Below are 12,677 nucleotides of genomic sequence, written 5' to 3' on the forward strand. Positions count from 1 at the left end.
TGGAACCACGAATTGCCAACAATCTCCCTCAAAGTGCCCTGAGATAAGAAGAAAAAATCACTAGAATTGAAATACCTTCTTTGCAAATCTCCCTTTACAATAAGGTTTTCTTTATCTCCAAAGTCCCCCATATCAAGCTTCCAACCGTAGTGATCTTTGTTATTAAAATCACATCTCCCACATCGAGGACTCTTTATTCGGACACACACAGCAGCATATGAGGCCTAAAATAATTTTAAGTATTTTTGGACTCGGAAATAAGAGCACAGGTTCCAGTTCCAGTTAAATCAGAAGCCGCTGTATATTTATCATCCAAGATGCAGCTCAGACAAACGTTTCCATTCCAAGCAGCGGTAGTATTGGGACAAGACAACAAGAATAAACCATGTGAATAAACAACTCGTAGAGTTCGATGTTTTGATAAATAGAGCAGAGTTGAAGATCTTAATTTTAGATTATGAAGTCTCCTGCATTTGCTCAAATAATTCCACAATTTAAGTGAGTGCATAAAGTCGTGCGTATTGCAACGAAAAATTAAGAATTACGGGACAAATGTTAGCTCCAGTTTATTTTTCACCTGCAGGAAATTAGAAAATCAAGTAAAAACAGTTATTACTGTTCACGTCGAGGAAAAACTATGAAATGTCTTTCTGCTGCTGTTCTACCGACAAACGACTTTCTCTTGAACGAAGATATTTTCTCAGAACTCTCTACATCATTCGTTTTCTCTAAATTCTCAAAGCGCAGACCTTTTTCAGCGATTTTTTTCTTTTACCTGTAATCTATCACGCCGATTCCTTCCCAATTTCAAATACTTTTAATACTGATAATTATCAGTATTAAACTTATTAGAATTACACTTATTTGAACAAATAGGGAATAGATAGTTAGCATCGTAACTATTTAATTCATACTGATTTAAAAAAGCTTGAACTTTCTAGCTTATCTCACTTATGATTTTTAGACATTTTGAAAAGTACCAAAAAATATATCGCGTCTCATTCAGGGTTTCCAATTGATTTTTATCCCATTCTACGCCACTGTATAACACACGCGAGACAGTAAGTGCCAAATTACAGGACCGTACTTTCCGCGACGTTTTCAACGCGACGATATTTCCGATGAGTTTGCCGCAATAAAACATGAAGAGTTTGTTCTATTAAGCAAATTCTTACAAAACAAAAAGATTTTTATGGTCCACTGATAACTCTTTTCAGTTTTCATACATGTCCATGGCCACTCCTTCCGACAGTTTACTTTTAGCATCCCTACTGCTATATGCTTCAATTTTAACATCATACAGGGTGATTTATTAACAATGGGACAACTGAAAACTGGAGATACTACATATTCAATGGAGAAAATATGCCTTATCCGAAAATTGATAGTTTCGGATTTATAGGGTGCTCCATTCACAATTTACCCCTCATCTAGTTTTTTTATTGTTAACATTAGAATAAGGTTCAAACCGGGACTCCCGTTCATTTTATAAGTAGAACTTAAAAATGGCCTTATTGCTCTCCCCCGCACGTGACAATTTTCTCATTTCAGATGGAACTCCTCAATTTTTTTGACGTTTTTGGATATCTCGACAAATTTTAAGGTCGGTCTATGTAAGGTGTCTTATCTGTAAAATCTACCTTTTTCAAGTTATTTCGGAAATTTTAAAAATTTTGACAGCTGCAAGGTCCTACGGAAATCGGTGTTGTTTCCTAACTACTGCAAATTTCGGAATTGGCCTTTTAGAGCCAACAGGGGACCTAATAAGCTACGTTCTGATTTATTTGAATTTAAGAAAAAGTCTGCTACAACCCTCGAAATATATCTCCAAATCCACATGATTTCAAACATCAATAACTTATTTATTTCAACTGGAATGTCTCAATTTTCTCCACAACGTCGTGTTCAGAATTCAACAACTTCGTGACACATTTCTTATGTAATACATCTGATTTCTTATGCATCACTGACGTGCCATGTTTTTAGTAGTCAGCATGTTCGCTTTCCTTTACTAAAAAAATATAGGATGGGGCAGAGCAACCTGCTTATTTAGAAATTCAATTTAAAAAAATATGCAGATATACAAGGTGTCTCTAAATATAGTGCCACAAATTCATCTGCGTATTCTACGTCCCAAAGTGCTTAAAAACTTTATTGATAATTTTATAGGAAAACTATTAAATTTGAAGATTTTTACATAAAAAAGATACCCTTGTTGAAAGTCGAAATCTCCAAGAGTTTTGGAGAAGATTGAGATTTAATAAATCGATGGATACTATGTTTTATTAAATAAACATAAAGTTTCAAATCTTCTTTTTGTTTTAATCCTTCATCTACCTGAGGAATAAAAATTAACCAAATCAAGGAAGTAGTTATTTAGTAAAAAATTTTTAAAATCCAAGTGTTGATTAAATTTTACAAATCACAGTTGCACTTGCAAAAGTTGCAGTGCTCGAATGTGGCTTCCCAAACTAGACCATCCACCTTACAATCCTGACCTGGCCTTTAGTGATTTTTCTTTTCCAAAATTTAAATCTGATGTGTCTAGTAAAAAATTTTCCAATGATGAAGAAGTTAAGTGAGCAGTTTTAGAATATTTTAACACTAAAATTATTTTTTTAAAGGCTTATAAATATTAATTAGTCATTCTGGAAGATTCATTGAGATAAAGGGATATTATACTGAAAAATAAAAATAACGTTTTATTATACCTCTCTTAAAAGTATGTTAAAATGGAAACTTTTAAACCTTACTACTTATATGTGAATGAATAATCATGATGCTACCGAACGCGCTCCGCTCCACCTAGCGTTGCTGTACTATTTAGAAACCATCGCAGAAACCCTCAGGATTTAAGTACTGAAAGAACTATTATTAACTCCCATAAAAACAAACACAAATACTCCCGATCTAAACTTAACAGCTCGACGTAGGTCTGTGCTTACATCACGTGTAGCCTGGACCCTGGAACGATGCCAAAGACGCGCTTAATGTGCTCAGTAATACCTAAAGGCCCATCCGCCATATTATATTTTCTGGTGTGATTTATTTATGTGGTCGCTTTAATGTGAACTTTTTTCGATAATTTACGTTATAGGATGAACTGTGGTTTTGGAAAATTTGTGGAAGACATTAATGATAATAATCGAAGGTTTTTTTATCGTAGTGAAGTGGTGAGGATAAATTTGAGTGGTTTGAGCCTGGGTGCACACAATATGACGTGGTTTCTCGAAGGAATTAAGCGTCCCTGGCGGCCATTTTAATGAGTTGCAAAGCGCAGGAAGTAACAATATGGAAATTCATTTTAATAAATAGGAGCGCCTAAGTGAAGCTCTCATATAAATTTCAGATAACTAAAATAAAAAATATGGAATATCGCTAAAACTCGGGGTTTTTTTCAGTTAATATTTGCATTAAAAGTTTACTTCAATGTAAACTAAATAACCGATTTTTTCTTTTCATTTTCACTTAAATTATTTATTATTACTTATATATTACATTTAATTAAAATTACTTTCTATGCTTTGTTTTAATGCATTTATACCTGTTCAAACACATTTTCCAAAGCCAAAGTCAGTGTTAAAAATATATGAAAATTTGCTTCAAGTTAATATCGTTTGATAAACGCTACGGTCCCCTGTTATAAACTGATAAAAAGCAACAATATATGCATGAATCAACTCGGGAAAAACGCTTTCAGAAGAACTGAAAGAGATAAAACGGGAACTGTGATCAAAATAGACATGATTGTGCTAATTTTGTGCTGTATGATGAAAATCGTGGAACTCTCCACGCGGAAGGCACCCCAACTTTCTAAGTCTAAATCCCGTGGGAAATATCGCCGATACAGAAGATTAAAAGGTAAACAATTCTATATGGCACGCATTTGTTCAAAGTTGACAATTAAGGTAGAATTTTTAGATAACAAGTATGCAATAAAACAATAAATAATAACATAATTATTGCTATTCGTCAAATACCACTAATCTATGCACTTATAGGAACTTTATTTCTTCTTAAATTCGAATACTTTTTGCAACATTCGGCAACGCCACAGTAAAAACATTCGTCGGGATTTGGATTTTTCTCTGTCTTTGTTTTTACCATTATTGTTCTATCCTTCTCTTATCCACAGATTTCTGGTGTGTCCTCGTCACATAAAGAGGTCCATATTCTGTGGTCTATCTGCTGAGCGATCGTTCATGTGGCGCGAAATATAAGATACTTCCCGACGAAAGCCAATCTATTGCCATATTTATCAAATGGCAATATTAAACTGTAGTAAATATCTGTTTTTACTACAGTTTTTTACTGCGGGATGAGTTCGTTTACAGTTTGTTCTAATATAGGACTCCGACATTCTATAACAGTCCATATTTTTAGAGTTAATTATGTCTCATATTCATAGGGTCACGAATTCAAAAGCAAAGGCGACTTTAACCGTCTGAATTATAAAATAAAAATGTGATCCGTTTTAGGACCGCACTTTGGAAAAACCCTTAAATTATGAGGTTACAATTCCTTGCGCACTTGAGAGGTTACTGCCCATGACACTAGTCCTCCTCCCTCTTAGATAAAATCCAAACCACATAAATATAATTCCTCTAAACCGATATCTTTCAAATTTTGTCAGCAAAACACCATGATTTCCTCTCTTAAACACCTTCGATATTATTTTCTCTTTGATTTGCTTTTGATAATACAGGATACGTTACACATCAGTTAGGGAGTGTGTGACCGCCTTTATTTTCATTTCACTTTCGATTAAAAACAAGTGAAGCACATGGCACCGCAATCGGGAGCTTTCGGCATCATCCGTTTCGCGTGCTTTTCTTATTCAACCAATCACAATACAGATTTCTCCATCTCGCCTATTTCCCCTTGACAGCTGTCATTATTGTCAGTGGGCTGCGTTTTTTGCAGTTCCAGTTTACGTTTCGGGGAAGAGTGATGTTCGGCGATCCTTAATATTTTTAACTGTGGGTGTTTTAATTACATATTTTTCGTCTTTTCATTAAATCTCGGGAAAGCTATGGCGTTCGCTATGTGTATTACAGTCGTTCATATGGTATTGTTAGTTAAATAAATGCAGGCGACAATGAAAAACTTACTACTGCATTTGTGTGAAAAAAATTTAACGTTAAAATTGGGGATTTAGGATGATGTCAGCCCCCTTCCTGGTAAATAGAGTCAAGTTTATGCCTTGTTATGTGGGTTTTCGTGGGTGGTAAACTGGTAAGCTAACCCCTCCATCGCCTACCCTCATCATGGGATAATTGCAATCTTTTTTGTTATTAAAGCATGTGGGTATAGCAACATCACAATAATAAAAACTTCCTCCTTTACTGTTCATAGTGCTAAATCATAATTTGGTGTCTGTGAAAGTCAGCATGTAATTACTAATGCACGTTATTTTATTTCGCAAAACAATAACATGACCATAAATTAGTTCAAGGTAAATAGCAAATTGCAGCATGATTTGACAACGGTGCAGATTCATTTGCCATATCTGGAGTTTGTAGGTTATTTGTTGAAATGATAGGGCGACATTGTCAGCTTGTTTATAAATTATTCATATCCAAGAGTTTTTAACAACTTTTTTACTTGTATTTTGTATCAATTTATTGTTTTTTGACTACGCAGCAAATTATTAATTACCGTGAAATTAACCTTGTAGCCTTAATCGTATGCGTGGTAAATATGTACTCAGTTTGGTATCAACGAGGGTTGCAAAGCTTTCCCACAAGTGTTCATTTGACAACTAAGAGGACAGAGAGGACAACTTCAATTTATGATATCACTTTAAATTTTTTATGAAGGTTTTTTGATGAAATAGGTTTTGGTCGGGTCCGATTTTCAGATGGGAAAACTTTATTTGTTCTTGATATCCAAGGCGTTGAAAAAAATTCAACTTGAACATGAATATCTTGGCTGTTATAAAGGATAGAATAAAAGTACAAATAACAATGGGAGAATTCAGCGAATTTCTGCTGTTCAACTTTGCAGCACTTTCCATCACGACACAGCTTTCCATTATAATACGCGTTAGCGCTTTAAATCGTGCGACAGCAAAACGCAACCATTGCAATAAAGTACTGCCACGCCGCTGTTTCCTGAATGTGCCTAATATTTCATGGATTTTGAACTAGAATTTAGAAAAGCGGAAGAGATTGCGTGGACCAATGAAGATTTCAGGAAGATGATGCCTCAAATAATGCCCATCCAAGAAAAAAAAATGACCAAAACCTCTAGTTTTACCCTCAAAATTACCTAATAAACGTGAAGGTACTTACTTCTAATGACTAAGATCAGAGCTATGTCACGTTTAAACCTTAATAATACCTTAATTATACCCCCAATTGCATCCATTATGTCACAATAAAAACCAAATAAATACTTAATTCTGATATTTATCTAATTACAATATTTACACACTGGAATTGTGTAAGCCTTATTAAGTAATTGAGGCGATGACTCACGAAGGGAAAACTTGGGGGTGGCTCCAAGATTGCTATCCACAATCGTTTGGGGCTTAAAGAGGGTATTCGTGTGCGGCCTATCATGACTAAGTACTTGAATTGTCATTTCGCATTCTTTGTTTTTTATTAATGTATTTTCAGTGCTAAGTATCAATCCGTACTACACTGGAGTGCAAAATTAACCGGACACTTAAATTTTTATATATTTTTTGCCACAAAAATGAAATTTTTCTAAAATCTTGTTTATGTTTTATTAGCCGTAACTTTTTTTTTCTCGTTTCAACTGGTTTAAATTACTTTTACCTCTATAGTCCAGAAATACTCAAGTATTACAGTTTCTTGAATATCAGGGCGAAGTAAGCGTTTCAAATTAAGCAGTATTATTCCAATTTCTTCTGTTATTTTCAGTTTCAACAAGTTTGCTTCTAAAGAAGTTTTCTTCTAAGACAGTTTTCAGTTTCTTATTCTTACAATAAAAAAATCATGACACCTGGACAAGCAGTGCAAGCTCTTGCTTTGCAAGATGATGAACTGAATATTCCTTACATTTCACATGCCTTAGGAATTCCTCAAAGTACTGTATCAGATACATTAAAACGATTCTGGGAAACAGGGCAATTCACCATAAGGCCAGAACAAGGTAGATCAAGAACCACAAGTTTAATTGAAGATCGCTTCATCAGAATACAGGTATTACGTGACCGCACATTGTAAGCTTTAACACTGTCCAACGATTAAATGACGTCCATCAAAACGCCTTTTTAGTTTATACCATTCGTAAGCACGTAATGTATCTGGAATAAATTCCAGAAACTTTGCTACGGGATCTCTATTAACTCTAGATAATTGATAAAAGCGTTTACAATTTGTTTACGAACATCTTCATTGGGGGGTCGAAGAATGGAGTGGAATACTTTTCACGGATGAATCCAGATTCAACGGATACTCATCTGATGGGCGGAATAGAGTTTGAAGAAGAGTTGGTGAACATTTTCCAGAATGTTGTTTTGCACCTAAAGTTCATTTTGGTGATAGTGGCGTGATGATGTGGGCTGGCATTTCCTTAGAGGCACATACAGAACCTGTCACATTTTGTAGTGGTAATTTAAATGCTGAATGATACGATGAACAGTATTTGGAAGAACATGCAGTGCCATTTACGCTATTTGTCGGTGAAAATTTTTGTTTAATCCACGACCTTGCTCGTCCACACATTGCAAGAATAACGCGAGCATATTTGGATAAAGTTGTTATTTCTTTATAATTGTGGCCCCGAGGAATCCAAACTTAAACCCGATAGAATATGCATGGAATATTCTGGACGGACGTATTCGTCGTAATCATGGTGAGTTTCCGTCCATAAATTACTTGGAATAAACACTTTATAACGCATGCGAACCAATCGCTCAGAAAGAATTTACCAAGTTGATCCATAGTATACTCAATCGCATGGACGCCATGATTAGGGCTCCCGGGGGCAATACACGTTACTAAATGTGTTATTTTTCATTTAGAAATTTTTTAATTGAAAAAATGTCTATTTTTGTTAGCAGATTTGTAGACTTTTCTTTTTTTGTAATGTTTCGTTTTTTTTCTCACTGTATGAAAAATTTTAACTTCGCATTATTTCATTTTATTAAATTTTCTATTAGTAACACAGTAAATATTTTTTAATGTTTGTTTTCTGGAAAAATTTAAGTGTCTGATTAATTTTGCACTCCAGTGTATTTAACGCGTGTAAGTAGGTAATTTTTCTTTGAAGACTTACAAATAAATGAAACAGATTTGTCTGAGAAGAAACCCTTTATTTAGTACGTAATTTCAAGATATGAAAGTCCAGGCCTGTTGAAAATCAGGAGCCCTGAAAAACACTCTAGGGGCAATGGCAAAAGTATTAAATTCCCCATCCATCAAAAATTTGGAAGAAAAGTCATCTTAGAAGTAATCGATCAAAAAGCAGTGGAATTCCTAAGTTGAATAAACTACTATATATTCCCGAGTGGAGTTGCCAAAAGGAGAAAGTTTCTTATTTGTCATTTTACGAGAAAAATATATTCTTCATGAAAGTTGCTTTGGTTTGCTGGTTTCAAAATAGCTAAATCAGTTCAAATCGTTTTAATTTTCCTTTTCGCTACAAAGAAATATCGAGAAATGGTCCGTTTAGTTGAAATTTTTTCTAAGTCCCAGAAATTAATTTTCGTTTTCATGGCACCAATAATCAAGACTTGTTTATTAAGTTTTCATTACAATAATTCAACGAAAATTTAACAGAAAATAACAAATTACAAGTAAAAATTTCACACACAAAAAAATATGGTTTAATTATACCATGGTAAAAAATTGTATACCATACGTTTACTTTAGCTGAATATTACCAATTACAAACGATTCGAAAATAGGGATTGTGATGACTCCAATACCCTACATGCCGAGATGAAGCAATATCATTGGCGAAAGACATGGCTTCATCAGAGAATACAATGTCCCGATAAAATTATTGGTTATCCATGATTTGAGCGCCCAATTCGAACCAGAAATCCAAACGTTTTGCTTTTGACCTCTTGGCTCTAAAGCATGATTAAAAATTGGTTTGAAGAGATGAATTTTAAATTGTTTCAATGATTTTTGAAAATGCATTTTACTTGTATCTAATTGAAGCCATTTTCGCCGTAAGGAAATTCTTGGATTATTTTGAACCGAATCCATTACAACAAGTCACAGCGTCATCTTCATCTCGAGCTATTTTAGTTTTCTTTACATCTGATACGGAAGCAATAATTACGAATTTTGTTATGAATTTTTATGCACCAAGTTTTAAGATGCAAATATACGGAAATTTATGGTTAAATTCCTTGATAACCCGAGAAATTGTGTTATCACATTTGCCATGGCACTGTATCAGGTAAATTCGTTGCTCTTTCGGTAACATTGCCATTTCATTTAATCTTGTTTATGGTTGTCATGAAAATGAGAATTTATTTTTGGGATTTAGGAAAATTTTCAACTAAACGGACCTATTTTTCGATATTTTTCTGCAGTGAAAAGGAAAATTGAAACGCTGAGAACTGATTGAACTATTTTGGAGTAAGCAAAAACTTTCATAAAGAATACATTTTTCTCATAAAATGAAAAATAAGAAACTTTCTTCTCGTGGCAATCCCATTTGGGGACATACTGGATATTAAAAAAATGTAACTCATCGCTAAGTTAGTTCAGGTTAATTTAGGTAAGACGTGAAAGTCCTAATTTACTCCCTCTGTAATGTCTGTCCCTAGTCTCAATGCTACACCCAGCGATAAAAAGGAGGAAAACCACCACCATGAATTTTTGAATTTGAAGGTTTGCCTCTTACAAGGCAGCTCAAATCTCTTTAAAACAGTACAATGTTTGTGCGTAGGGCAAGTTTTTCTTGCAACATGTTGTATATTTTCGTTCTACTTCGCTTTTTACAGCTTTTTGTTGGGGTAAAAATTTTTGCAGAACTGTCCTCCAATATACCTTCTTCAATTATTCGATCTAGAATCGATACCTCTCTAAGTTAATCTGGTACCTAACTTGCTTACATAAAAATCAATCCTAACTCAAATACAGTTGCATATGCATTCACATAGCGCATGAGTGATGTGATGATTTATTCTTGAGGAGTCGTAAAAGCCCCCAAATTTATGTGCATAAAATATGGAAATTGATATGGGTTTGAGTATTGGAAAATGCTCAGGCAAAATGTTCCTCGGTTTTATATTTTACAACTGGGTAGATAACATTTTCTGTAGTTTATGTAGGTGAAACATACATCTCTTGGCCATAGAAAGTGTGCATGTGAAGTAATCTGGAAAGTGGAGCTCAGATGAGCCAGATCCCTGTAATTGAAATTTAATAGTTTTCCAATCCTTATAAGCTCTCTGACGTAAACACTACTAGATATCTATTTATTACAAGACATCCAAACATAAAAATCGGTCGTAAGCCGAAAAATCGATTTTCTCTACTGAATTGCATCCTTCCGGATCAGTCTTGCCGTGTCGTCGTCATGAACGGATTGCCGAAATATGACATTTCCTGATGTGTGTTCTATTATTTATTTCATCTGAATGATAAATGTAAAAGCCGTTAGCTAAGGCAGTTGACAATCACTAGTTTTCTTCCTGAAACCGGATATCTATACACACAAAAATAAATTAGATCTATTTCCAGTGTTACTGCGCCGATTAGGATTAAAAAATGTTGTGAATAAGTTCAACGAACCGATTTTAAGAGAATACCGCGGAAAATGGTCCGGTGATTACAAAATAATGCGACAAGTCCATTCTTAGCTTCACTTTCCTGCTCTTAGTCATACTCTGGGCTTCACTTTCACCTTTACGTGATTCGTTTAACTGTAGATTCCTCAACTTGTCTTGTCTATTTTTGACTTTTTTCTGTAAGTTTCTTTATTACAAAAAAAAAAATTAATTCGATAAGGAAACAAACGCTGTTCAGACACTTTGAGACTAAAGTCTGTTTGTGTGGGCCAAGAGCCAAAAGCAGACGTAATGGATAGTAATGAATAATATGCGGGACGCTTCTGGGAACTCAAAGAGTGTTGCCAAAAGTTTTGTAACACAGATATAATTGAGTGGATAACAGTTCAAAGTTGAGGTCAAAGGTGTGTGTGGTGACTGAAAGTTTTATTTCCTGATCTTTTTATTTTTTCTTTTGGAAGTAGACTAGGTTCAAATCATAGAACTCCCTCAGGTCGCCACTTATTGTAATTGGAGGTTTCACAAAGTTCGAAATTTAATGTACTTCGAACTTTGAGTCTCACGAATCGAGAGCCTGTGTCGTGCCCAATTTGTCCAATACAATAAGATGGTGGATGATTTGGCATTAATTTCCGCAACAGTCTTTTGTATATCGCCAATAGTATCGATTGTGGATTAGTTTTTCCTGAGTCCACACTGTGACTGACTACAAGCTTTCTAGAAGCTGCTTCTAATTTCAACCGCACCCTCAGCAGACCTTCCAATAACTCTCCCACCACGTCCACCAAACAAATCTGTATGATACTTCCGAGATAGAGATCTTTTTTGGTTTCTCCAGCAGTATTTGTCATGCGGTTTTTCATATGTCCAACAAGTCTACTTTCAGCAGGCATTGATTGTCCATTAAAAAAAAACGTTGTTTGAAAATCAGGACTTCAGTTGGATTACTGTCTGGTGACGGTTCCTTCATGAGTTTCATGCGGCCAGTTGCCTCATCCAGTTGTGCAATGATGAAAACAGGGATGTTTTTCATCCTTCGCACTGGCCTCTCTGGATTGAACTTTTGGGAGAACAACTTTTCGACTTACTCTTTTACCTTCCTTTCATTAGGTTGGTTTCTAATTATTTTCATCCGCTTCATAGCTATGTTATCAGATTTTTCCAGATGTTCTGGTTTAGCTCCTTAAACAGGACTCCCTATTTTGCCTTGTTGCTCTTGACTTTTATTTCTTATCTTTATACTCCTTATAAAACTGAGTGATCCGATTCCCAATGTCATTTGTGTACCTTACTCTGGCAAGTGTAAGTTTCAGCATCCGAACCCTTTTCTAGTCTCACTATAGGCATTTGTGTAATTCTTGTGGATCTTTTGAAATTCGTCATGCAAATAATGTTTATTTTTAAATGAATATTTTCCGATTTTAATATTTAATGTCTTAAGTGTGTCTAGTGTGACTTCCAGAGATGTTCGATGATCCCATTTGCGTAAGTTCCGGTTCCTTATACACTTTTAACAAGTGATGATAGTAGTCATTATTTTTGGTCTGTTGGGTATATTCATTCCAGTTCAAAACATTTTGCCTCCGTTCGAGGTAAGAAATAAATTAAATATTTCCATAACATATGTTGTAACGTTAAGTTTATTGCTTCAAGACGTGCCCAGATACATCTGTTCTCTTAATTGGCATTTTTAAATTGAAAAATGAAAACGGAATTTTATCGCAAAAAAATAAACAAAATTAATTATTTGCCGGTTTCAGTTAATTTTTATATTTTAAATTTTGAAAATAGGGCACGCATCTAATGATGCTTCGCACATTGGCTTCAAATGAGGATTTTTCTACGCAATGTCAATATTTGATTCACTTTTTCATTTTTAACAAAACGTAGTTTTTATCGCTTATAAAGCATATTTGGATGACCTGAAAATAAGGAAAAATTGGTGCAAGCCTGTAGC

General features: G+C 34.6%; 1 protein-coding gene across 6 annotated transcripts in view; it reads left to right on the forward strand.

Annotated features, from left to right (window-relative positions):
• The window catches only part of LOC136409177 (uncharacterized), a 38,043-nt gene that overhangs the window by 8,646 nt on the left and 16,720 nt on the right, over positions 1–12,677 (forward strand). For 2 of the 6 annotated variants that reach the window (XM_066390516.1, XM_066390515.1), the window contains exon 1: positions 3,600–3,861. The exons of 1 other annotated variant lie outside the window; for it this stretch is intronic. In XM_066390516.1, the coding sequence (XP_066246613.1) occupies positions 3,672–3,861 (190 nt within the window). In that variant the 5' untranslated portion in view covers positions 3,600–3,671. Of the gene's footprint in view, positions 1–3,029; positions 3,174–3,599; positions 3,862–5,027; positions 5,181–12,677 lie in introns of those variants that run through there. 3 more of the 6 variants (XM_066390513.1, XM_066390512.1, XM_066390518.1) reach the window with 3 other exon arrangements.

This window comes from Euwallacea similis, chromosome 5 (genome assembly GCF_039881205.1).
Source record: "Euwallacea similis isolate ESF13 chromosome 5, ESF131.1, whole genome shotgun sequence".
Classification (NCBI taxonomy): Eukaryota; Metazoa; Arthropoda; class Insecta; order Coleoptera; family Curculionidae; genus Euwallacea; species Euwallacea similis.